Source organism: Myodes glareolus, chromosome 21 (genome assembly GCF_982192425.1).
Source record: "Myodes glareolus chromosome 21, mMyoGla1.1, whole genome shotgun sequence".
NCBI classification, from domain to species: domain Eukaryota; kingdom Metazoa; phylum Chordata; class Mammalia; order Rodentia; family Cricetidae; genus Myodes; species Myodes glareolus.
The window spans coordinates 13,623,828-13,650,248 of record NC_142046.1 but is presented as its reverse complement, the minus strand read 5'-3'; the positions used below and the strand labels follow the sequence as shown (position 1 = coordinate 13,650,248).

The following is a 26,421-nucleotide window of genomic DNA, read 5'->3' as shown; positions in this document are numbered from 1 at the left end:
GTGGGGATGGGATGGGGGTGGGCGGCGTGACCTGGGAGACCCAGTACCGGGAGAGAGAGAGTCCCAGGTTGAACCTGAGAGTGAGGCCTGGTGAGTGGGGGACACTCCAAGTGGGGAGTACAGCCAAGCGTCAGGTGGGGCTCAGGTCTGGAAGAAGAGGGGTCCTTGAGGGGCTGATGGCTGTTGTGAGCAGGGAGCCAAGGCAGGTGGCTGTGCCAGAGGATACCGGAGGCTTCGGCAGGAGTAGGGCTGGCTCAGAGGAGGGGGAGGAAACAGGCAGTTTCCAGAGTCCAAGTCTGTAGTGACAGAGACTGAGGAGGAGGGAGGGATGGAGACTGGTCCCTGTGGCAGAGGGCCAGGTGGAAGTTGGGCAGGAAGCCAGGCATTATATACATATTTAGAGTGTGTGGTGCCTGGCCATAAGGAGAGAGACCAGCGAGGGACCAGCAATCTGCCACAGGCTGGATCTTAGAAGAGGGGCCAGATGCATTTACTGGTAGCTCACGGTGGAACCCACAGTGAGCCATACTGCAGACTCAGAAGGACTTTGTGGGTGTCCCCTTACAGAGCATAGGCTGGCCTTGAAACCACTACAGCCAGCAATGTTAGAAACGGACTGCTTTGTGTGGTGCTAGGGAATGGACTCAGGGTTCCATGCATTCTAGACAAGTACTCTACTGTCTCCTTGAAGCGCTCCTCAGCCAGGACTGAGGAGATGGCTCAGTCGGTAAGGTGCTGCTGCGCATGCATGAGGATGTGAATTCAATCCCAGTCCCCAGGAAAACCCACAAAAGCCAGGTGTAACAGTGCACATCTGTTGAAGGCTAGAAGGCTGGCAAAGGCAAGCGGATTGCAGGAGGTTGCCAGCCAACCATTCTTGCCAAACTGGTGAGCTCCAGGTTCAGTGAGAGACCCTGTCTCAAAAAAATAAGGTGGAACGCAAGAAACCTAACTTCAACCTACGACCTCCATACATACATGCACACACTTCCATGCACACATGTACACACACAGGAAAGAAAAAAAAATAAATGAAAAAAAAACTTGGCTCTAGTGAATAACAAACAACACTGTCTCCATACATTTGAGAGACAGGAGAAGAGCTGGAGAGATGGCTCAGTGGTTAAGAGTGCTGGCTGCTCTTCCAGAGGTCCTGAGTTCAGTTCCTAGCAACCACATGGTGGCTCACAACCATCTGTAATAAGATCTGGTGCCCTCTTCTGGCCTGCAGGCATATATGCAGGCAGAACACTGTATATACAATAAATAAATATTAAAAAAAAAAAGACAGGAGAAGTGTGTTGGGTAGACATGCTGAACGGATTGAAGCCAGGACCAGGTCTCAATGGTGGAGTAAGTGCCTGCCCAGTATGCAGAAGGCTCTGGATTCCATCCATCCCTAGCACAAACAAAAATTCTGGAACTGACTGACCCTGGCTGCTTCCCAGGTCTTGGTCTTGGGGCCTTTGCCCATATTAGTCCCCTCCCCCAGAGCATTTCCTTTTTCCAACCCCGCCTCCTTGGCCTGTGTCACCCGTCCACCGCTAGCCACTTTCCAGTCCTCTGCTAAGGCACCCACTGTTCCCCACCCTGCTCCCTCCCACTCTGCAAGGCTGGACCAGACGCACCTCCCTAGTCCATCTCCTTCCCAGCACACAGTGCAGGGCAGGGGCCACCTGTTGGTCTGTTCTCACTGGATCCTGGGGTCTGCGAGAACGGGAACCTTAAGCAGACGATGTGTGGGTGGGTGGGTGAGAGAGTAAAAGGATGGGTGGGTGAATGGAGGTGAGGAGACGATGAGCAGAAGGATGGTTGGACGGTGGAGGTGGGTAGGCAGATGCAGGAGAGAATGATGGGTGGGAAGCTAAGGGATCGAAAGATGAGTAAACAGGCGGATGGATGAACGCACCAATGGAGGGGCAAGTAGGTGGATGCCAAGAGCATGGGTGATGGGTGGATGGATGGATGGATGAACCAGTGGAGGGTGAATAGATAGGTAGACAGCGGGCAGATGGTAAGTGATAACATGGATGGATGGACGGATGGATGAATGGATGGATGGATGGATGGATGGATGGATGGATGGATGGATGGGTGGATGGACGGACGGACAGACAGGCAGGCAGGCGGGCAGGTGGACAGATAGACAGGTAGATGAATGGGTGGACGGATGGGTGGATAGATGGATGGATGGATGGATGGATGGATGGACGGACGGACGGACGAACAGACAGGCGGGCGGGCGGGCGGGCGGACAGATAGACGGGTAGATGGATGGGTAGATGAATGGGTGGACGGATGGGTGGATGGATGGATGAATGGATGGATGGATGGATATATGGGTGGATGGAGGGTGGATGGGTGGACGGACGGATGGATAGATGGATGGATGGATGGATGGATAGATATATGGGTGGATGGAGGGTGGATGGATGGATGGGTGGACGGATGAATGGGTGGATGAATGGGTGGATGGATGGATGGATGGATGGATGGATATATGGGTGGATGGAGGGTGGATGGGTGGACGGACGGATGGATAGATGGATGGATGGATGGATGGATAGATATATGGGTGGATGGAGGGTGGATGGATGGATGGGTGGACAGATGAATGGGTGGATGGATGGGTGGATGGATGGATGGATATATGGGTGAATGGAGGGTGGATGGGTGGACAGATGGATGAACGGATGGGTGGATGGATGGGTGGACGGGTGGGTGGATGCACCAGTGGGAGGGGTGGGTAGTGGGCGGGGCATCATTGCATGGGTAAATGAGATACTTCCTGGTAAAGAAGGAAGGATGACACCAAGCACAGTCTCTTGGACAGGCCTATCCATGTTTCCTCCGGAGCAGGGAAGGGCATGGAAAGTTCTGAGGACGGACAGTCCACTATGGAGTCGCTCAATAGAGTGTGTGTTCTCTGTTTCTTTGGCAGACCCTGTACCTGCAATGCTGCTGGAAGCTTGGGCACCTGTGACCCCCACAGTGGGAGCTGCCCCTGCAAGGAGAATGTCGAAGGCAGCCTGTGTGACAGGTGGGGTGCGATCTACAAAGAGCTACCAGAAGTGATTGTGGGATCTCTGGGGAGGCACCCAAGCTGTGTAGTAAGGGGAAAGGCAGGGGAGGGCCCTCAGAGACTTGGACAAACCTGTCACCCCAGGTTCTTTCTGAAACCCCAAGGGCCTTCTACCCAGAAAGATAGCCAAAGGCCCCATGGGCACTGCTGATACTCTGATCCAGTGCCACTGAGGGTTTCTTAGCTGGTAGGAAGAGCGTGTCTGATCCAGACAGCAAATACCTGGTGTCATGTTTCAGCTCTTTTGCCTCACATTCATGGTAGATGTCACAGCTGTGACAGCTCTCCCATCTCACACCAGCAGCAAACATCACTAATGGAGAGCTGTCACAGCCCTCCCATCTCACACCAGAGGCAGACATCACTAATGGAGAGCTGTCACAGCTCTCCCATCTCACACCAGCGGCAGACATCACTAATGGAGAGCTGTCACAGCCCTCCCATCTCACACCAATGCAGACATTATTACTGGAACGCAACAATCTTAAGCTTAGATCCTTCTCAATGCCTTGCTCCAAGAAGCCCCTACCAACTGAGCTAAGACAAGAGTCATCCTGAACTCTCAGAGCAGGAACTATTTGAATAACAAAATTAATAAAGATGCGATTGCATGATAAGCCTAAGAATGGGGCAGATATCTTTAATGCCAGGACATGATTGGCTAAATAAACAGATGACAGTGGGCAAATCTTCCTTCAGAATTGTAAATGACGGAGATGGTGGAGTGGGAACTCAGGCTGGAAGTGGCACACCCCAGTGACTGCCCTGCCAACCGCAGCAATGAATGCTGGCGTTAATGGAAACAGGCATTTGCATAGCCTCGAGATTCAGCTCTGGAAATAGTTACTAATTACAATGGTGGCTTCGAGGCGCTTGCAAGCGAGTTCTTTGATGTTTTGTTTTTTTTTTTTTTGGTGGGGTTTTGTGTTTTGTTTTTGCGACAGGTTCTCACTGTGCAGCCCAGGCTGGCCCCACACTATTGGAGATCTACCTGCCTCTGCTGCCTCCTGGGTGCTGGGATTAATTGTGCTGCTCTCGGCCCTCAATTTTTTTGTTTTTTGAGGCAGTGTCTCAGGAGGCCAGGCTGGCCTTGAACTTGCTACACAGCTGAAAATGACCTTGGACCCCTCCCTGGTCCTCCCTGCCTTCACCTCCTGAATGCTGGGGTTACTGGTGTGCACCACCATGCCGGGCCAGCACCCCACTTCTAAAGACTAAACTGCAGCAACTGTTTAGACAAGAAACCTGGTGGGCAGACGGTAGCGGGAGATGATGACGGAATCACGGCCACCGTCACCTGGGAGGCTGAGACAGGAGGACCGTCAAGAGCACAAGGCCAGAGCAGAGTATAAAATAAGACCCTATTTCAAAACCTAAGGGGGCTGGAGGGCCGGCTCCGCAGTTAAGAACACTGGCTGCTTTCTCAGAGCGCCTATGCGGTGGCTCTCAGCCATCTGAAACATCAGTTCCAGAGGATTCAACACCCTCTTCTGTGCGCCACAGGCAGCAAACACGCACATAGACACAGTACACGGATATGCCTGCAAACAAGACACTCATAGGACAGTTTCAATTAGAATTTTTTTGTGTTTTTTTTTTTTTTTGTTGGTTTGTTTGTTTTCAAGATAGGGTTTCTCTGTAGCTTTGGAGCCTGTCCTGGAACTAGCTCTTGTAGACCAGGCTGGCCTCAAACTCACAGAGATCTGCCTGCCTCTGCCTCCTAAGTGCTATGATTAAAGGTGTGCGCCACCACTGCCTGGTTAAAATTTCTTTTAAAAAACAAAACAAACAACAACAACAACAACAAAACCCAAAATCTGTTGGCACCTTTAGTGCCAGCCCTCAGGAGTCAGAGGCAGGAGGATCTCTGTGAGTTCAAGGCCAGCTTGGTCTACATAGCAGGTTCCAGGCCAAGCAGGGCTGCATAGTGAGACCCTATCTCAAGAAACAAACAAACACCCCACAGAAACGAAAGTGTCAAGATCACAGGAGAGGAAGAGGAGATGTTAGCAAATCAGAGGCGACAAGGGCAGGGCTAAATGCGTTAGTGAGAAAGAAAAGAAGCCCTGACGCAGCCTGGAGTTAACGTCAGGTGATGGTGATCTCTGGGCTTTGAGGCTGTGTATCAGCAGCAGAGACACTGATCCTGCAGGCACGGGACTGTCTGCCCTGTCTTTGTAATTCTCGTGATTCTAAAAGAATAATAAAAATTGAAATGTTTTCTTAAATTTCCCCAGGATTCCAAACAGTCTAGCTGGATCCCAGTCCTATCCCAACCTGACTCAGAGATGCGACCCCGCCTCTCTTACAGATGCCGCCCCGGAACGTTTAACCTGCAGCCCCACAACCCGGCAGGCTGCAGCAGCTGCTTCTGCTATGGCCACTCCAAGGTGTGTGCCCCTGCTGCTGGTTTCCAGGCACACCACATCCTCTCAGACTTCCGCCACGGTGAGCAGTGCACAGGAGCTGCCTTGGGGTGGAGTGGGGGTGTCCTCCCCTGGCTGGGGATCTCCCTTTGGAGCTAGGATGGGGACAGCCCTTCCACCAAGGATCCTTTGGAGAGATGCCCTAGGCCACAGAGCCTAGGCTGGTAGAGTGTGAAAGGGTGTCTTCCAGAACCTGCCTGCTACCCCTCAGCTCCTTCCACAACCTCCGCTTTTCCAGCCTCCAGGGCTTTATCCTAAGGGTGGTAATGGAAGACGGGGTGTGTCTGCAGGCACCCTGAGTCCTGTGGTCAGTCTCCATTCACTCCCAGAAAAGTTAGTCTCCCTTAGCATACCTGAGATCCAGCTTAGAGTCTTGGCCTCCATGTATTAAGCACCTGCTGTGTGCCAGGCACTGCTGAACTCCACGGTCCAGGGAACCTCAGCATTGCTGTAGGCAGGTGCTCTCGTTTCCATGCTACAGACTAGATCCGGGCCTGCCTGAGATTGGTTCTGACAGCCATGGTTGTGTGTTTGGACCAAGGGGGGTGGAACTCCAAGCCCTGCAATCCATCAGAGCTGGTGTGTGCCCAGCCAATGCTCCTTGGACCATTCCCCGACTCCTCGGAGTATAGTCTGGGGACTGGTCCTTGAGCCTCCAGAAACAGGGGCAGTGCGCCCTCTGCTGGACACCACACAGAAAGCAGGACAGCTTGTGGCAGTGGCTAGCCAGAATCTAGCATAGTGCATAGTCTCTATAGTCTCATAGGGCTTGTCTTCAGAACCCTAAGATAGCATGAGAGGACTTGGAATGTGGTTGAGTTGGCAGAGTTCTTGCTGAGCTTGTGCTAAGTTCTTCCAGGATGTGGAACCTCTGTCCTACCTCTGGCCTGGCCTAGTCTTCAGAGAGCCATCTTCCCCCACCGTTCCTCTCTGAGTCAGGGTCTCATCTAACCCGGACTGGCTTCAAACTCCCTCCCACTTTAGAACCCTTCGGGACTTGTCACTGGAGACCAGTCTTTGGGGTCTCACGGCTGGGGCAAATAGTCTGTCTTTGATGTTTAGGAGCTGACGGTTGGCAGGCCAGAAGCACGGGGTCATCAGAGCGTCCTCTGCAGTGGAGCCGGAATGGGATCCTCCTGAGCCTGCAAGGAGAGGAGGGACTCTCAGCACCAGGTAGGTAGCAGTCCCTACTGATCTCACCACCCAAGTTCCTGTCAGCTGCTAATAGTATAGTACCTTAGAGAGGATGAGGTCTAAAAGACGGGTTAACTTCAGCTCCTGTACGTCTTGTAGTCGCCTTCCTGTAAACAGAATCCTGAGGCGGCACAAGGCACCATGTTCCTGTTCCTATGAAGTCCCCTACCAAGATTCAACCATGGGGACCCCACCCCAGCCACTTCGCCTCCTCCTAGCCATCTCCCAGAGACCACGCTCCCGACAGTGCGGCCCCACTAGATTTTCACTTCTAAACAGTTTACGAGAGGGGTTCAATTTCAGCGGGTGTTTAGGGGTACCTGCTACAACAGGGGCTGCCAAGTGACCGTGGACTCCATGGCTGAGAACACACACATTTAGTCTGTCGGTATCACAGGCTGTGTTCCTTCAGGCTGCCCCAGAGCAGAGGCCACGTCTCCCTTGCAGCACTTGCTTACATTCACAGCTGACCGCCCTCCAGGCGATAATCCTACAGACCTCCACTATTCCACGGCCAGAGGAGTAACACCCCCCAACTCCATTCACAGCCTTAATCCTTTTTGCCTGGCCAAATTCCCTCTGTGCAAACCATCTCTCAGGGTTTAGAGTTGGGGACACCTTTGGGTACTATGAATCTTCAATCAGACAACACCATATGTGAACTCACCGAAATACCGAGTGTGTCTGTGTGTGTGTCTGTGTGTGTGTGTGTGCGTGCATGCGTGTATGATGCATGTGAGTGGGCACAGTTATGTGTACGGGTGCAAGTGCATGAGGAGGCCAGAAGTTGATGTCAGGCACCATCCTCCACCCTTCTTCCACCTTGTTCTCTGAGGCAGGTGTCTCAATCAAGCCCAGAGCTCGCTGATATGACTAGTCTCAGGCCAGCCAGCTTTACTCTGGAGATGTCCTAGCTCCACTCTCTAAGGCTGGAATTACAGTGAGCCACCATGTTCGTGTTGCATTTACATGGGTTCTAGGAATCCAAACTGGTCCTCTCACTTTTGTGTCTGCGCTGTCTCCAAGTGTTGACCTCGGATTTTCCACTCACCATGGCACACACTGTTTGGATGGCTATTGTTGTGGTCAATACAGATGTTACAATCAAGCATGTGGTGTTATCAAAGCCTTTCCTTCTTGCCTTTAGAGAAGTTCCTGGGAGACCAGAGACTCAGCTATGGACAGCCAGTCATACTGACCCTCCATGTACCGCCAGGGGGTTCCCCACCCGCTGTGCACCTGAGACTGGAGGGGGCAGGCTTGGCTCTGGCTCTGAGGCCCTCTGGTCCACCCAGGCCTCAGGACTCCAGGCAGCCAGGACAGGTTCAGCTCTGGTTCCTGTAAGTACCTCCCTGTCCTGAGAGATGGGAGTGGGGTGGGTAGGCAGGGTGATCTCCGAGGGCTAGGCACTCCGGAGGCTCCTGAGGATCCCCCAGGCTCTTGGCACCAACTGTCCCTACATCAGGCTGTCCCACTGACTTCCTGCCCCTTCCAGCCTGCAGGAGACCTCTGAGAAGGCAGACATCCCTCTGCCTGCCTTCCACTTCCAGCGGCTGCTTGCCAATCTGACTGCCCTGGGCATCTGGATCAGGGGCCAAGGCCTGGGCCATTCTGGTCAGTATGATGGCAATTCACCCCTGAGAACTCGGGTCCTGGCCCTGCATTGCTTGTGGAGGTTCTCACTCTAAGAACTCTGAGACTGAGAAATCAGGACACTTACACAGGCAGAAGTGCGTCTGAGGATAGAGGCAGTGCTGGGCTGTGGGGAACCGGGAGGCCTAGGGGAGAATTACTAGAAGGAACAGGTATACGGTCCCTGACAAAATCCAGCGCCCAGCGCCGCCCCATCCCGCCATAGTATCTTTTTGTGGGCACTGTCCTCCCCTGCTGAGAAATAATGGCACTGCATCTCGACCACACCATAGGCTAATATGGAGACTAAGCTCACCCAACTGCTTTTAAGACAGGGTCTCACTGGTCTTGACCTCTTCATCTTCCTACCTCTGGTTCCCAAGTGCCGGGATTGCAGGAATCTCACTATGGAGCCCTGTCTGGTCTGGAACTTGTTTTATAGATCAGGCTAGCTTTGAAACTCAGAAGATTAAATTTACCACCATGCCTGACAAATTTTTTTATTTATTTGTACATATGTATATCTATGGGCACACATCCATGTGTGTGCCACACGTGTGAGGGGAAGAGGACAGCTGTGGGATCCTGCAAATTGAACATGTGTCCTCAGGTTTAGTAACTTGGGTTGTTAACCTGTTGAACCATCTTGCTGGCCCCAGGCATGCACATCTGCCACACCTACCTGGATTAATCAAGATCTTGCAGTGCTAGCCTTGCACATTCTAGCACTGAGCTGGTCCACGCGGCCATCATCTGGCACTGCTCTCTTTGCTTCACTTGATTCTTTTGCCTGTCGTTTTTATTTATTTATTTATTTATTTTTAAAGATTTATTTATTTCTTTATTATGTATACAACATTCTGCCTCCACGTATGGCCGCACGCCAGAAAAGGGCACCAGATCTCATTACAGATGGTTGTGAGCCACCATGTGGTTGCTGGGAATTGAACTCAGAACCTCTGGAAGAGCAGCCAGTGCTCTTAACCACTGAGCCATCTCTCCAGCCCTTGCCTGTCGTTTTTAAAGCTACACTTAAAACCTGGCGTAGTAGCCATGCCTGCAATCCGAGCACTTTAGAGGGTCAAGCAAGAGGACAGCAGTCTGAAGACAGCTACACAGCAAGACCGTGTCTCAAAAAACAAAGGAAAATAACAGCTGACTCACAGGCCACCTTTGTATGCGTGGGCCTGTCTCACAGGTGCCAGGGAGACGTGCATGGAGGTCTCCCCTTCTCTTCCCATTCTACAGGAGCAGTGGTCCTGTGTGAAGTCCAGCTCACCTCGGCCCGGGCCCAACAAGGGCTTGCCCCACCAGCCTCTTGGGTGGAGACTTGCTCATGTCCCCAGGGATACACAGGCCAGTTCTGTGAACTCTGTGCCCTGGGATACAAAAGAGAGATACCTCGTGGGGGTCCCTACACCAGCTGCATCCCCTGTACCTGCAACCAGCATGGCACCTGTGATCCCAGCACAGGTGAGTCCGGGAATCCCATCCCAAGGCCCCCTCAGCTGTACGTCCAGCATAGTATGATGAGGCCTGGCCGTCACAGGTGGCTCTTGGGGACATAGGCTCTGGTCTGTCCTTGCCGTGCTACCTGGGCTTCTCCTGAGCGGAGCACAGGTGCCAGAGACTCCCACCATCTGCGGAGGCCTGCAGGTGTCTGTCTACAGCCTCCCTGCAGGTGTCTGTCTACAGCCTCCCTGCAGGTGTCTGTCTACAGCCTCCCTGCAGGTGTCTGTCTACAGCCTCCCTGCAGGTGTCTGTCTACAGCCTCCCTGCAGGTGTCTGTCTACAGCCTCCCTGCAGGTGTCTGTCTACAGCCTCCCTGCAGGTGTCTGTCTACAGCCTCCCTGCAGGTGTCTGTCTATAGCCTCCCTGCAGGTGTCTGTCTATAGCCTGTTGGCAGGCCTGGGAGGGGCTCCTCGGGGCCTTACTACTTGGCAGGTGCTATGAGGAAAGGCAGAGGGATTATCAGCACAGACGATGATGAAGGAAGATGTTCAGAGGGTCATACAGGTGACAGCAACTCACAGGTGTCAACCCCGAGCCACAAGTCTACCATCCTTCTGTCGCGGCTGTGGCCTTGGGAAAGTCACTCCCTGGGCACCCCATCGGTACAGTTCAGATGGTGATAGTGTGCGCACAGCCCAGGCCACGCAGACCAGGCCACGTGAAGGTCTGTGGAATTGTCCAGACTTCAAAAAGCAGCCCTGCTTTGCACCAAAGCTCAGGCGTAGTTGACCAGGTGAGCTGAGGAGTCTTTTCCTGGGAGAGGCAGATATGGGAAGCCATTCCCTTCCTCCCTGGGGCCAGCACTACATCTTTGCAGACATCGGAGTGGTACGTTCGCCATTACAGTCCCATTCTCCAAGACAGGAACCTAGGTGCAGAGACCTCATGACCGGTAGGTGGCAGAGACACACCTCCCACCAGCCTGGGGTGAGAGTGTCATTCAATAGAGCTATTCCCCACACCTGGAGAGGAGCAGAAACCTCACTGGGGATCACGTGACCGGGGGCTGTTAGGGGACAGATACAGGCTTCTCCACCTCTGTGCCACAGGCCTTTCACCCTGCTGTCTCCACGGAACAGATGGCGTCTCTATCACTCTTGATACACAGAGCATCATCTACCCATCCTGCACCTGGCAGACATCACCAATCGAGCCTAGATGAGGCCTCATAATCCTTTCCCACTTAATGCTCCCTGCAGCTGCTATTGAGGAAACAGAATCTTCTCATGAGACAGAACTGGAACTAATTTTTCACCCCCACTGAGCCCTTGACTCCGCCACAACTTTCCATTCCATATAAGCAAGCCTTCATTTGTAAAATAGGTGGAGAAGCTGGTCGGAGAAACCAGCCTGAGGGTGCGGGACTGAGGCAGGAGCCCTCCCCTGAGCTGCTTATCCAGGGAATGAAGGTCCCTTTCTTTTCCTTCCAAACCTGGCCAGACACTGCTGGTTGCTCCTGTAGGGGGCAGTCTTGCCTTTCTTTCTGTCCCTGTGGCCCGTTGTTCCCTCTATGCATCCCAGGCGCTGAGCAGACACTAGGGACTGCTGGACTGGAGAAGTGGGTGGTGGTGGGGTGTCTGTGATATCCCGTCCAGGTACCAGCAGGCAGAACAGAGTTGCCATACTGACAGTCGGTGTGTACTCATGGTCACTGCACAGAGTGAGTCCCCGCGAGGCTGGAAGCCTGAACCAGGGCCTCCTTAGGTGGGTCCTTCAGGATGAAGAGAACACAAGAGCAGAGGGGATGTCTCTTCCACTGCTCTGAGATACAAACAAGTAATGGAACAGTACCCAGGCTTCCTCCCTGGCTCTGGTACTCCCTCCTTGACTCCTCTAAGACAGGGATTTGAGGTGCAGGGTGGCCACATGGCCAATAGGTGGCAGAGCTGCACCTCCTACTCACCAAGGGGTGGCCTAGATGGTTTTCTCAGGTCACGCCGGCCTGTTGGACATGAACCCAGGCAGTCTGGTTCACCTGGACCCTTCATCCGCAGACCCTGCTGCCTCCCGTTCTAACTAGTCTACCAGGATGTGCCTCGTGGTCCCTCCACCAGGATACTCACTGTTGTCTAGGCCAGTGGCTCTCACCCTTTTGACAAAACTCTATCTCAAAAAATATTTACATTACGATTCATAACAGTAGCAAAATTACAGTTATGAAGAAGCAACAAAAATAATCTATGGCTGGGGTCAGCACAACGTGAGCAACGGTATTAAAGGGCCGCAGCGTTAGGAAGGCTGAGAACAGCTGCTCTAGGGAGTTCTGGGCCCAGGTGACAGACAGGTATTTGTCTTGCTCTGCAGGGATCTGCCTGTGTGGCCACCATACCGAGGGTCCTTCCTGTGAGCGCTGCATGCCAGGTTTCTACGGCAACGCCTTCGCAGGCCATGCTGATGACTGCCAGCCCTGTCCGTGCCCTGGCCGATCAGCCTGCACAGCCATCTCACAGAGTGGGGAGGTGGTGTGCACACACTGCCCCCCTGGCCAGAGAGGTGAGTGGCCTGTGCTCTATTCCCCAGGGAGATCAAACTCGATGCTCCAATCCTGCCCCAGCTCTAGCTGAGCAGTCTGGGTTTGGGTGTGATGGGGGGGGGGGGACCTGACCTTAGGTGTGGCGGGCATGACTACTGGGACAGTGCAGACCTACCTGGGCCTCGGCTGTGCAGAACTGACCCTTGAAAGACCCTTATATGGCCTTAGATCTTGACTCGTGGCTTAGGATGAAGCCAGGGGACCCGGGATCCTCACTGGGAAGATGGGAAACCTCAAGGCAAACCTCTCCTATGGCAAAGGAAGGCTCAGCTCGTAAAGTGCTTGCTGAACAAGCCAGGTGGCCAGGCCTACTCAGACTCAGAACCCATGTAGAAAAAGGGCGAGCGCTGTGGCACATGTCTATACGCTCAGCACTGGGGAAGCAGAGGCAGGCGATCTCTGTGAGTTTGAGGCCAGTCTGGTCCTCAGTCTGGTCCTCAGGACAGGCTCCAAAGCTACACAGAGAAACCCTGTCTCAAAAAAGAAAAAAAGGAAGATTGATCGAGGGTGATCCCCAACATCTACTTCTGACCTTCGTGCACACACACATATGTATACACACACAAACACACAAGCGCATGCACATACACACATAGGCAAGTATACACACACATGCACACAGGCACATGTATACACACACACAGGCATCTGTTCACACACACATACATGCAGACACGAGTACACACACACACGAATTTTCGGTGTTAGTTTTTAGGAATGTCTATGGGCAACATAAGGGAAACAGAGCCTTCCCACACCCAGGCTCCGTGCTTCTGCACCCCCTCTCCCTGCTGCAGAGCTGATGCTATCCCCAGAGGTGCATTTAATGGCATTTGAAATGTCTACATGCCCCACAAAGTCACCCACTTAAAGTGGACAATTAAATGGCTATTGGTATATTACATCATTAATTTTTTATCATAATAAAACCTATATCATAAAACTGTCCTCCTTGGCCATCATTTTAAGCATGTGATTCATTGGCCTCAGGGGCCCTGGCATTGTGTGCTGTCCCCTGTCACCATGCAGTCCTGTGAGCTCTGTGCCTGCTGAACTGTTGTTTGATGGCCTCTGTCCCCCCACTCCTCTCCATTATTTGACTATGCCTCTGAATCTGACTCTTTGGGGTCTTGTCTAAGCAGAAGTGTGTGTTGTCCTTCTGTGTGGGATTGGTGTCTGCCCTGAGTGGTCTTGTGGAGTGTTCTGCTCACTGGAGCTTCTTCTGAAAGCAGCTTCCTGTCCTGCAGTCGCCCCCAAGGTTGTCTGGATGAGCTCTCAGGGAGCACAGAGCCTGGTGTGTGGACTCTGTACCCCATGGGCATCACGCTTGCCCTGCATCTCTACCCTTTCCCCATGTTTGACCCCCGTGTGGTTCCCAGAGCCTTCAGAAGTGAGTAGGGCTCTGACAGTGAGAGTGAGAGGCTGGCATGGTGGGAGGGACATTCCTGAGAGGGCACATCAGGGAGTAGCTGCTGCCGCCAGAAGGAACCATCCTGAGAGGGCCTAGGGTGACTTACAGATCAGGGACTTCTGCCAGCCTCCAATTCCGCATCACCTCCCGGGGCCTTCCTTGGGAGAGAGTAACATGCAGCTTGTCTGGTCTCCTGAACTGAGCCTGACCGACATCCTCGTGATGCTGCGGAAACTGCCGGTGAAGGGGGAAGGATAAAGGTGGACACAGTGGTACCTGCTACTGCTGAGCGCTTAGCGTCGAGTGCTTGGCACAGATAACCGTGTCGAGGCCTCACAGCAGGGCTTTGGGGCATCTAGAGAGTTATCCTCACTAGAGGCAAGGAGCACCATGGCTTGCCGGGGGCCACACCAGGGGGTGATGCTCTAGGACCTGGCTGCAGGCCAGCTTGTGTCATAGACCCTGCTCAGCTTCCCAGAAAAATGACAGATTTCCTGCACCCTTGTGAGCCAGAGCTCCAAACCTGCCCTTCCACACACAGGACGGCGCTGTGAGAGCTGTGAAGATGGCTATTTTGGGGATCCTCTAGGACTCTCTGGAACCCCCCAGCCCTGCCGCCAGTGCCAGTGCAGCGGGAATGTGGATCTCAATGCGGTCGGCAACTGTGACCCTCGTTCCGGCCGTTGCTTGCGCTGCTTGTACAACACCACAGGCGCCCACTGCGAGCGCTGTGAGGATGGTTTCTACGGGAGTGCCTTGGCCACCAGGCCTGAGGACAAGTGTGCACGTGAGTACCCACTTCCCAGACCTGTAGGGTAAGGCACGGGAGCTACTGTCCTCAGCCCTCGTTCAGGACCCACACAGGATGCTGAGAGAGCTGCTCTGCTAAACTGGGCAGCCTTAGGCAGGCCTTCTCTGTTCTCTAAAACAAATTAGGGTTTGTTCTTCCCCATGGCCTCTTCAGTGTTGGCGTCTCTTAAGCTCTGGTCCTACAGTGCTGTCTCCCCCCCACCCCTCCACTGGTCATTCAGCACCATCTCGCACCCGCCCTTAGCACATAAGGTTGATGCAGGGATGGGGAGGCCATGCCTCATCTCATGTGCCCCCTCTCCCTGCCTGGGTTGCCCTCCACCTCATGCATGTCAGAGGGTCACAGCCTGCATTTGAATTGGGCTCCTGGAAGTCCTGCATCAAAGCACCTCGGCTTTCCCCCCATCCGGGTCCTCAGAGCCCTTTCACACGGTGCCGGCCACACCTCACTGTGGCTGTGGGAGTCCCTCCAGGAAACCCCATTCTGGCTTCGAGAAGGATGCCGCACTATGGTTCCCAGGAGAGTAGACGTGTGTGGCTCCAGATGGGGCTGCCAGGCTCTGCCTGTGTTCAGCAACCACATTGCTGGCCCTCTCTCCAGCCTGCAGGCTTGAGACAGACTTGGGGAAGGACGGTCTACACCCCCACTCTTCTGGGCTGGCTCACCAAGGACCTGGCAAATGGGCTGAGACCCAAGCTTGTACCTCAAGCCTTTTCCAGGAGGGTCTCAGGAACATGGCCTGTCATCTCTGGGGCTCCCTTGGCTTCTTGGCTTCTGCCTGCACCCCTAAAGCTTAAGCAAATCATTCCAACATCCTTTTTTGAAACCTAGCCTGCAGCTGTGACCTGAGGGGCTCAGTCAGTGAGAAGATAACCTGCAACCCAGTGACCGGCCAGTGTGCCTGCCTGCCTCATGTTACCGGGAGGGACTGCAGCCGCTGCAGCCCTGGCTTCTACGATCTCAAGTCTGGGAGGGGCTGCCAGAGGTAGGGGTGAGGCTGCGAGTGCCCTGAGAGGGGTTGCCAAAGGTAGGGGTGAGGCTGCGAGTACCCTGGGAGGGGCTGTCAGCGGGTAGGGGTGAGGCTGTGAGTGCTCTGGGGCGGCTGCCAGGGCTAGGGATGAGGTTGAGTGTGCTCTGGGAGGGGTTCTCACAGGTAAGGTTGGGGCTGTGAGTTCCCTGGGTGTTTTGGCTCGGGGAAGAGGACACCATGGAGCCTCAGGGAAGGGCCTGGTCTGGAGTGTGTTGTCCCAGGCCCTTTTCCACATCCACGGTGCCCTCCCCAAAGGGCATGAAAGCTCAGTCTCTGGGTATCAGATTTCTGGCTCTGCCAGCCCTGAAGGCAGGTCAAGAACAGCCCAAGGGCTGGGCAGGTGGGCAGGCAGCTGGTTTGGTCTGATTCTCCGTCTCAGTGACACGGATCACTGGGTGGCCTTTTGACCACAGCTCCTGAGACAATGTGTCAGCCCCAAAGGAAGACTCTGGGGAGGCTGAAGAAGTGGTGACTGTCCTTGTGTGGCTCCTTGGCGCCCTTAGTGTGGATTTCACCGTGACTTTCCAGACCCAATGCTGGTGGCTTTTTTCTTCAGTGTCCTATGTGACTTGCGCTCCCCTGGACACAGGCAACCATCAGAGGCTGGGTTAAGGGGTGGCAGCATCAACCTTCATACTTGCTTCTTGTTGCAGCTGTAAATGCCACCCGCTCGGCTCCTTGGAAAACAAGTGTCACCCCAAGACTGGCCAGTGCCCCTGCCGACCCGGCGTCACAGGCCAATCCTGTGACAGATGCCAGCTGGGTTTCTTTGGCTTCTCCATCAAGGGCTGCCGAGGTGAGCAAGCCGCATCCCGCTGGGCCGTGGGAGGGAGGGCTGAGGTCGCGTGCTGGAGATGACCACAGGAAGCAGGGATGGTGGGGGAGATGATGGGTAGCCGCTGGCTGGTTGCCTGAGTCTGGCCTTAAGAACATGGAGCTTATGAGTGTGAGGAAGTCAGTGTTGTAGGTCACATCTGTGACCACTGAACTCTTGTGTGTGGCCAGACACCATGTCACATGTGAGCCACTGTTTCCTCACTGTACAGTGGCAGTTCTGGGGCTCTGGGAACAGTGCAATAAGTAAGCCTTAAGGCTTGGTTGCCAGCTCTAGCCTTCTAACCTTCTAAATAGTCTGTGGCATGGAGCCCTGGAGTCTGCATTTGAGGGCACGCGGGGGTTGTGGGAATTTCCAGGTGGGGTTTAAGGATTCGGGGTAGGAGGTGGGAGATGAGTCTGAGCGCCTCATCGGGTCCCCAGAGCTGGCTTCTGTCCCCCAGACTGTAAGTGTTCCCCGCTGGGTGCTGCTTCACCTCAGTGCCACGAGAACAGCACGTGTGTGTGCAGGCCCGGCTTCGTGGGCTACAAGTGTGACCGCTGCCAGGACAATTTCTTCCTCGTGGATGGTGACACAGGGTGCCAGGAGTGTCCCACCTGCTACGCTCTGGTGAAGGAGGAGGTAAGTTGCTGTGCCTAGACTCGCCCACTCTCAGGATCATGTCACACCTCCAGGGAGCACCAACTCCATGCTGTGGACCAGAAGCTGCCTGCTCATTCACAGACCTCGAGCCTTTTGTTCCCGCTGGCTACCTTCTCCTGAGCTCCCCCAGCCTCCTCAGTCCAAGTCCCCTGACCTTCACCTGGTCCTCCTGTCCTGGATGAGCCAGAGGTGGCTCTTGTCACCTCCCTTCCTGGCCTCCCAGGGCCAACATCTCATACTTGTATAGCTCAGTGGGGGTGAGATGACAGGGCACCCCAGGAGCAACACAGACAGCACTTCAAATCGGGAAGCGGGTGGAACTGAAGTCAGGGGCTAGAGCCTGAGAGACCCCAGGCAGAGGGCATTGTTATACCCTTCCATGTTCTACTCCACAATAGCGAGTTCCTGCCTTCCAACCTCTGGGCCCAGTGGGGCTCTGAAAACATGCGGTGCTGCGGGAGAAAGCGGCACGTCCTGAGCTCTAGCTACGGGCGCAGAGAGCAAGCAGGCCAGACCTGTAAGCACAGCCATTCCCAGTTCTGCAGGACAGCGTGCATTTTGCACCCCTGGGTAAATCAAACTACCACCTGGTTTCCTGCTGCCTGGAACAGTGTTTCTTCCAGACCAGGTCCCAATCCATTTGTCATTGAGAAAGGCATAGAGGCTGGGCGGTGGTGGCGCAGGCCTTTAATCCCAGCACTCAGGAAGCAAGAGGCAGGCAGATCTCTGTGAGTTCAATGCCTGCCTGGTTTACAAAGCGAGTTTCAGGAGAGCTGTTATACAGAGAAATCCTGCCTTGGAAAATCGAAATCCCAAAACAAAACAACCAAAAGTACAAAACAAACAAACAAACAAAATATAGCAAAGAGGGTGGTATCTAAACAGGAACAACTTCCAAGGTTGAACTCTGACCTCCAACACATGCACCTCCCCAGGCAAACATATATGCATATGTGCACATACAAGCACATATACACGCAGGCACTTTCACACCAACCTTCCTGAGGCTCCTTTTCTCACCTTCTGTCCCTCCCTCAGTAGCACAGGGGTGTGGCTGTCAAGGTGGCAGCAGGTGCTAGGCTGAGAAGGGAAGTAGTTGGTGAAGCTGGGCAGACAAGACAGGCCTAGGGGCTAGCGAGTCCTTAGCTCTGAGACTCAGGCAGGATTGGAAGGAGAGAAACCACGAAAGGGGTGGACTAGGCAGAGGCCAGGGACAACTCCCAGCACCTAGAGATCCCAGCCTCATTCAGTTTTTCTTCCCATTTGTCCCGGCAGGCAGCCAAGCTGAAGGCCAGGCTGATGCTGATGGAGGGGTGGCTGCAGGGATCTGACTGTGGCAGCCCCTGGGGACCACTAGATGTTCTTCAGGGAGAAGCACCTCGGGGGGATGTCTATCAAAGTCACCACCTACTTCAAGGTACAGGAAACGGGAGAATGGGAGGTGAGGGTGCTGGTGGAGCCCGGGCTGGCTGGACGCTTCAGCTCTTAGGATAGTCATGACATTCCATAGGCCTATCCTACCATGTCCCTAGCACATCTGTGACGATATTGACAAGGGTCTCGGTCCAGTGCCTCATGGGTGTGGTCTCCTGCCCCCTGCCCTGGGCTGATTGTAAACTCCAGGCAAACCATTTAAGCACACCCTCGCCTGGGGCGCTGTTCCAGGTGCTGAACCTGTAGAGTCCTCTGATGTTTTTGCTTTTGGCCTGTTTGCTCCACTGCCACGTCTCCGGGCTGTGTTTGGCAGGTCGCAAAAATGATTAGCAACTAAGAAAAGCAGACCTGTCATTAAACCATGTGGAATGTGGCCTTGGGGCACAGGAAACTTCCAGAACGTTGAGACTGGATTGGCCCCTTTGTACAGCAAATAACTGTGTTTCAGCCGCTGGCTAAAGGTGAGCCAAGTGCCTGTGTGCTGTCAAGCGAGGGAGCAGTCGATTGGCTCCGTGTGAATCTCAGTGAAGAGTCACAGTCCTGAATTGGGTTGGGGGTCCACTGCCAGCCCCGATTCTGGAGCTACTCACTGTGGTTTCCCAGGGTCTGCTTCCAAGTCTCTGTTTGTGACTGATTGGCTAGCCTTCTCTGGGCCTCAGCCTTGGCAGCTGTCAAATGGGCAAGTTTCTCCTTTGGAGTACTGGAGGCAGGGGCAGAGTGGCACTGGGGGCCCAGCTGTGCCCAGGCAGGTGGAGGTCTCAGATGAAAGCCTAGTGAGGGGTCTTCGTGTAGAACCTCACTCAGCAATGATCACTGATTCACTGGCTGCCCACAGAGGCCCGGGAAGCCTTCCTGGAGCAGGTGGTGGACCTGGAAGGTGCCATGAAGGCCACGTGGAAGCAGTTGCAGGTGCTGAGAGGAAGCGTCCGCTGTGACCAGGCTGGAGCTCAGAAGACCTGCGCCCAGCTGACGGAGCTGGGGGAGGCAGTGCGGTCCTCAGAGGAGGGGGTCCTGCGGGCAGCCTCAGCTCTTCCGTTTCTGGTACCATGGTCTCCCCTGAACCCTGCTTCCCCTGGAGCCTGAGTAGAAATCTTTGCCCCAGTTCTGCCCTTAACCATTTGCCCATGGTGTGGTATATGCCTTAAATGATGCTTGGTGTCACACTGGGTCTCATCTACTGACAGAGGAAGGCACTGTTTGCAAAAGTCAAATGTATTTGGAGTAGACAGTGAGTGCATAATGGCAGGCCGAGTCACCGGGCTTTATGTGCAGCCATGCTGATCACCAAGTGCTGGTGTCATGGTTAGCTTTGTGCATTTTATAAAGTTATTGGCACCACCCTATTCCACCCAGTCAGCCAGCTGTGACCCTTGACCTTCCAGGACGAACCTCAGTTTCTTCCTCTGTTATTTAAGGTGAGTCTTCAGGAAGGATCCAGCCCACCCGCCAATTGGAGCCATCTGGCATCAGAGGCCCACATCCTTGCCAGGAGGTGAGCCCTGGGGCTCCTAGGTATTGGGAACTGTGTCCATACTGTTGACATGGGGGCCAGGCCTTCTTGGACAGGCTCCAGAGTCAGGGTTGGTCTCTAGGAGCTAGGACCAGATGAGCCCAAGAGCCGCTCAGTGGGGAGTAAATATTACCAATATGGGAAGGGGTTTGGGGAGTGGAGATGGAGGTGTAGGCATGATGGGGAAAAGCTTGCTCAATGGAATGCATCTCAGCATCTGGTGGCTTTTTAAAAACTCCACAAGTTTATTACAATGCAATTCACATGGGCCTAGGAAGATCGGACTGGCTTTGAACTCAGAGATTTGCCTGCCTCCTGAGTGCTGGGATTAAAGTGTTCACCTCCATGGAAGCACACTTTCCTCTTTTTTAAATATATATATATATATATATATATATGTATGTATATATATATATATAATATTTGGGGCTGGAGTGATGGCTCAATGGTTAAGAGCATGTATTGCTCTTCTAGGGACCTGAGTTCAGTTCCTAGCACTCACGCTGGGTAACTCACAACCTCCTGTAATTCTGGCTCCAGGGGGTCTGATGCCCTTTTTTCTGCCTCCAAGGGCACCTGCACTCACATGCACACAGATACACGTGCACACAGACACACATGCACACAGACACATGCACACAGATACACATGCACACAGACACACATGCGCTCAGACTCATATGCACATAGACACATATGCACACAGACTCATATGCACATAGACTCACATGCACACAGACACACATGTGCACAGACACACATGCACACAGACACACATGCACTCAGACTCATATGGACATAGACACACATGCACACAGACTCATATGCACATAGACACACATGCACACAGACACGCATGTGCACAGACACACATGTACACAGACTCACATGCATACTTACAACTTAAGAATAGGCAAATAATAAAAATTACAAATAAACAGTAAATCTACCCATGGGAGTTAGAAGGTATAGGATTCTGTGGAGCTGGAAGCTCAGGCAGGTGTGAACTGATGCATGTGGCTGCTGAGAACTGAACTCTGCGCTGTGCGTGAACTGAAAGTGCTCTTAACTGCTGAGCCATCTTTCCAGCCCAGTTTTCCTCTTCAGCTTGAGGGACCAAAATCACTTTGGAGATGAGGAGACAGATGCAGAGAATCAATTGGCTCCCTCATAGACACACAGCTTGGAAGCGATAGAGTCTGGGTTCCATCCCAGGCCAGCTTGTCCGCTCCCTGCTGTGATGTTCGTATGAGAGGCCCTGTGGTGAAAGACCTTGGGCTAGGACCACAGGTGTGACTGATCTATGACAGGAGCAGGAACACAGAGCGTCCCTGCTGGTGCCGCAGTGGCAGGTGGGCGGAAAGGAGTCTGTCCTGTAGGAATCTGGACACCTCCTCTGCGTGTGCTCTTAGTGATTGTCATACCAATTCACACAGCCACCAGGACATGGCCATCAAGATTGAAGCTGCTGCACGGAAGGCCCTGCTCGCCTCCAACACCAGCCATGAGCACCTGCGGCATCTGCTGAGAGGAAAGGAGGCCTCGGAGGCTCGGCGGGAACTGGAGGACAGGTAAGGCCTCCACAGCTGTGTGGAGAACCTTGGGCTTAGCTTCCAGGAGCTACAGAACAAGCCAGGGGTCAGTGCCTCCAGAAGCAGCTCCTCTGAGCCCGAGCCCTTCAGGGTGTCTTGGGACAGCACTCTTGTAGGAATGAGGCTGTGACAGAAGGGATGGACAAGGTAGCTAATCTCTGCCCCACAACACTCCCTGAGGGCATCCTGTCAGCTGCAGGGTGAAGTCCCGACTCTCTTGTTGCTGCTCCCTGACACCAGCTTCCTTCCCTGCCTCTGGAGGCCAGGCATCTGGGCATCTCTGTTCAGCCTTGAGCTAGGCAGCGTGGCAGGCAGGGTGAAGTCATGTGGCCCATCTCCAGAGCTGGCTGCTATGGAGTGGTCGCTCAGCTCGAGACCTCACCTTTTGTCACCAGAGAGTAACACACAGTATTAATTATACAAAGAGATTTAAAGGTGGACAGGTTTATTCTGCTCACAGTTCACTGGAGTTCTTCCTCCATGGCGAGGGAGACATTGTTCCTGGACTTGGGGTTACAGCCTGTGCCTTGACAAGCCAAGTTCAGTCACCCATCCTTGATAAACCAATTAAGAAGCCACATTAATAATGAAAAGCAGAAAAAGGAGCTTTATCGATGTGGCTGCATTGGAAGGAGGGGCAAAGATATCCAGGGGAGCTCGTTAGTGCCCCTTTGGTCCTGAGAAGAGGTTAATGTCTAAGCAGTCCTGGTCAAGGTGTGGCCCTGTCCGTGGGAGACCCATCGTTCTTCTGACTCCTTTTCCTGTGATCTTCTGGGGGAAAAGATCTTTCCCCTTAGGCTGGTTCAGACTGTAGGTTTCCCCCTCTGCATGGTTCAGAGTGTAGGTTTTCCCTCTGGCGGGTCCAGATTGTAGATTTTCCCCCTGTGCATGGTTCAGACTGTAGGCTTTCCTCTCTGGATGGTTTGGCTGTGGGCTTTCTCCTCTCCAAGCACTGGACTCCCGAGGGAATTCTAACTCTTGGGATCCACAGTTCCAGTAATTTGATAACAAAGTGAGGGGCATGAGAGACTCAGAATATCTTCATCTCTGTTGGACCAGTTACAACATGGCTTCATGCAGGGAAGGTGGCATGGGGCAGGAACAGGAGGTAGGCTGGTCACATTGCGCCTATAGTCAAGAAGCAGAGAATGAACAGGAACGGGGTCCCACCCTGAGTGACCCATTTCCTCTAGCAAGGCTCCATTTACTAGAAGTCCCACAAATTTCCCAATGCCACCAACTGGGAACTAAGTGTTCAAACATATGAGCTTCTAGGGGACATTTCACATCCAAACAGGAGCATATCTAAAGGTCAGCAGCAGGGCATGGGCAATTAAGATCACAGCTCAGGCCACAGTCCTTCCATCCCAGGTAGATTCCCCTGCAGCCTTCCAGGAGACTCCAGGGGTCTGCAGAATGTGTCATCCTTGGGTGCACTGGAATCTGGAGCCTGGGCAGCGTGGCATGCCCAGGTAATGAGTCTGTTCACTTGAAAGCTTCAGAGGTTGGAGAGATGGCTCAGCTATTAAGAGAACTGACTGCTCTTGTAGAGAAGCTAAGTTCAGTTTCCAGCACCCACATTAGGTTCCTTACAACTACCTGGAACTCCAGCTCTAGGGGATCCGACACTTGTCACCTCTCTGGACATCGGCACTCACAGGCAGGAAAATACACACATACCCTGAAAGCGGAAGATCACAGCTAATTTGTCGGTTCCCTGAACATCTGTACTCACAGGCAGGCAAATACACACACACACACACACACACACACACACACACACCCTGAAAGCAGAAGATCCCAGCTAACTTGTTGGTTCCCTGAACATCTGTACTCACAGGCAGGTAAATACACACACACACACACAAAATCACACACATACACACACACACACACACACACACACACACACACACACACCCTGAAAGCAGAAGATCCCAGCTAACTTGTTGGTTCCCTGAACATCTGCACTCACAGGCAGGCAAATACACACACACACACACACACACACACACACACACACACACACCCTGAAAGCAGAAGATCCCAGCTAACTTGTTGGTTCCCTGAACATCTGCACTCACAGGCAGGTAAATACACACACACACACACACAAAATCACACACACACACACACACACACACACACACACCCTGAAAGCAGAAGATCCCAGCTAACTTGTTGGTTCCCTGAACATCTGCACTCACAGGCAGGTAAATACACACACACACACACAAAATCACACACACACACACACACACACACCCTGAAAGCAGAAGATCCCAGCTAACTTGTCGGTCCCCTGAACATCTGCACTCACAGGCAGGCAACCCCCCCCCCACACACACACACAGAAAACTGTAGATCACAGCCATTTTCCCAGGCCAACTGCTGGGTCCTGACCTGCACAGGGTTGAGGCTGTCAGGAGGAAGGAGAGGCCTTGCAGGCTAACAGCTCCAGCCAGCGGTTCTGATAGAGATAGAGAGGGATGTCCTACAGCCTGTTCTGTGGCTCATCCTAACATCTTGACTTTTTTCCTCCCAGATACCAGGAGGTGCAGGCAGCCCAGACTTCCCTGGGCACAGCTGTGGCAGAGGTGCTGCCCAAAGCTGAGAGGGCACTGACCACTGTGAAGCAAGTCATTGGTGATGCTGCCCCACATCTGGTCTTGCTGGTCACCCCTGGAGCAATGGTCAGTTCAACGTCCCTGGAACTCCTCGTGGGGTGGCAGTGAAGGTTCTAGATCATGGAGAAGTCAGAGGGCCATGCAGAAGTGGTCAGGGATTCTTGTTCGCTGGGAAGTGACCTACTGAGACAGACCAGGCTCAGGCAATCTTCCACACCAAGGCTGGAACTGTGCGGTGAACAAGGACATCAGAGGGGTGGGAATGATACACGTCCCAGTTCCCACACCAGCAGTGACCTTGGCCAAGGATTTCCTTCCCTGAGTCTCAGCCACCAGGGACCCCCTGTCCTGTGGACTCGGGCTCCTTTAGCTTGGTTTTGGAGGTGGGAGCTGGAGGGAGTTCAGTCAGTCTGTCATTCAATACTCATCGTGTTTCCACACCCTGCCCAGCTTGTCTGTCGGGTAATCCTTAGATCTCCAGCCTCAGAAACCCGGTTTTAACAGGGCACTAAGCCGGCTCATCATGCAGCTCATGGGAAGAATGTGTGCCCGGCATGCTCAAGGTCCTGGGTTCCACCCCCAACACCAAAGAAATCAAAACCGGGAAACTATCCAAATGCAGTTGGGACACAGGTTGCCTGTGGCTACTGCCTCATGGCTTCCCCTGCTCTTCTCACGTGCAGCAACCTGGATGACCCGGATACTGTCCGGGGCTTGGGATCATACACATCTCTGCCTTTCTAACATCTGGAACACCCTGTACTCTGAAGCACATTGGTCAAGGTTCAGGAGGAGGAAGAAGCCTCCTGCGGGCTTGAGGAGGGAAGTCCACCTTGCAAGGAAGAAAGGCAGTCCTACCCGAGGGTCAGAACAATTAGCTGCAGTGTCCCAGGGCTACACAGCTAGAAACTGGTAGGGCTGGGGTCTGAGCCTTCAGTGACAGGTTCTCCCAGCCTGGCTTCTCTGCAACCCTCTTTCTTCTGCCACTGCCCTGCCCCTGGGGTATCTCAGGTGCCTGGGACAGCAGGAAGTACTCTGAGACCAGGGTTAAAGCTCCAGTTCTGGGCTAGTAGCCACAGCTTGGCCCTCAGCACTGCAGGGCACAGGCTAGCCCCTCAACACAGCTGGGTACAGGCTAGTTCTCAGAGTAGCTGGGCACAGGCTGACCCTCAGTGCAGCTGGACACAGGCTGGCCCTCAACACAGCTGGGGACAGGCTGGCCCTCAGCACAGCTGGGTACAGGCTGGCCCCTCAACACAGCTGGGTACAGGCTGATTCTCAGAGTAGCTGGGCACAGGCTGACCCTCAGTGCAGCTGGACACAGGCTGGCCCTCACCACAGTTGGGTACAGACTGGCCCTCAGCACAGCAGGACACTTTTCCCTGAACAGAAGATTTGGTTCTCAGTCCTACCTGAACCCACAATCTCCCTGCAGCCTCAGAACTCCCAAGCCAGGCATCTGGACTGGAAAGTGAAGGCCCTGGAGCAGAAGCTGGCTCAGAGGGAGCGCCAGGCAGTCCAGGCTGAAGGAGCCCTGCATGTGGAGGCTGGGGCAGTCCTAAAGAAGATGGAGCCCTTCATGCAGGTCAATTTTGAATCTGAGGCCCGGAAAAGGGAGGGGATGCCCCCAAGGGAACCTGGGGTGGGGTGGGGTGCAAAAGATGGAAAATAACACTTGCAAGTCTCTGCTGCCTCCCTCAAAATGCCTGAGAGTTTTAAAGGCGGCCAAACCAAGGGAGGAAAGGCTGCCTCCTGAGGAGAGTAAAGGGGTGTAGGGAGAGGGGATGGACAGACAAACGGACAGACGGGTGGATGGTAGAAGCCATATCCATTTACCCTCTCAGGGTCAGTCACAACTGGATGGCTCTTGTGTCTCTTCCTCCCTTCTGCCCTTAGATACCCCATGTTCAGAGGCACCCCATGTTCTGAACAGCCCATGGGACTCAGTGTTAAGTCACATAGCCTGGTGTTCAGCCCAGGGAGATGGTACTAGATCAGGGGGTTCTAGAATGGTGGTTTAACTAGGACCTGCTTGCTAACATATACAAGACTCCTTCAAAAACAATTGTGCTAGAGCATTTTTCTTGGGAGATAATTTCAGGCTTATGGGAAGGTTCTATGGACAGCACCCAAATTTCTCATACCCTTCC

General features: G+C 53.6%; 1 protein-coding gene across 2 annotated transcripts in view; it reads left to right on the top strand.

The window, feature by feature from the left end:
• Positions 1 to 26,421, top strand: part of Lamc3 (laminin subunit gamma 3) — a 57,398-nt gene that overhangs the window by 19,329 nt on the left and 11,648 nt on the right. For both annotated transcript variants that reach the window (XM_087899774.1, XM_087899776.1), the window contains exons 7-23: positions 2,942 to 3,040; positions 5,394 to 5,530; positions 6,571 to 6,681; positions 7,850 to 8,042; positions 8,198 to 8,316; positions 9,583 to 9,807; positions 12,151 to 12,339; positions 14,332 to 14,577; positions 15,433 to 15,586; positions 16,285 to 16,427; positions 16,909 to 17,087; positions 18,384 to 18,525; positions 19,378 to 19,583; positions 19,958 to 20,034; positions 21,489 to 21,623; positions 24,190 to 24,337; positions 25,707 to 25,856. In XM_087899774.1, the coding sequence (XP_087755900.1) occupies positions 2,942 to 3,040; positions 5,394 to 5,530; positions 6,571 to 6,681; positions 7,850 to 8,042; positions 8,198 to 8,316; positions 9,583 to 9,807; positions 12,151 to 12,339; positions 14,332 to 14,577; positions 15,433 to 15,586; positions 16,285 to 16,427; positions 16,909 to 17,087; positions 18,384 to 18,525; positions 19,378 to 19,583; positions 19,958 to 20,034; positions 21,489 to 21,623; positions 24,190 to 24,337; positions 25,707 to 25,856 (2,653 nt within the window). The remainder of the gene's footprint in view (positions 1 to 2,941; positions 3,041 to 5,393; positions 5,531 to 6,570; positions 6,682 to 7,849; positions 8,043 to 8,197; positions 8,317 to 9,582; positions 9,808 to 12,150; positions 12,340 to 14,331; positions 14,578 to 15,432; positions 15,587 to 16,284; positions 16,428 to 16,908; positions 17,088 to 18,383; positions 18,526 to 19,377; positions 19,584 to 19,957; positions 20,035 to 21,488; positions 21,624 to 24,189; positions 24,338 to 25,706; positions 25,857 to 26,421) is intronic.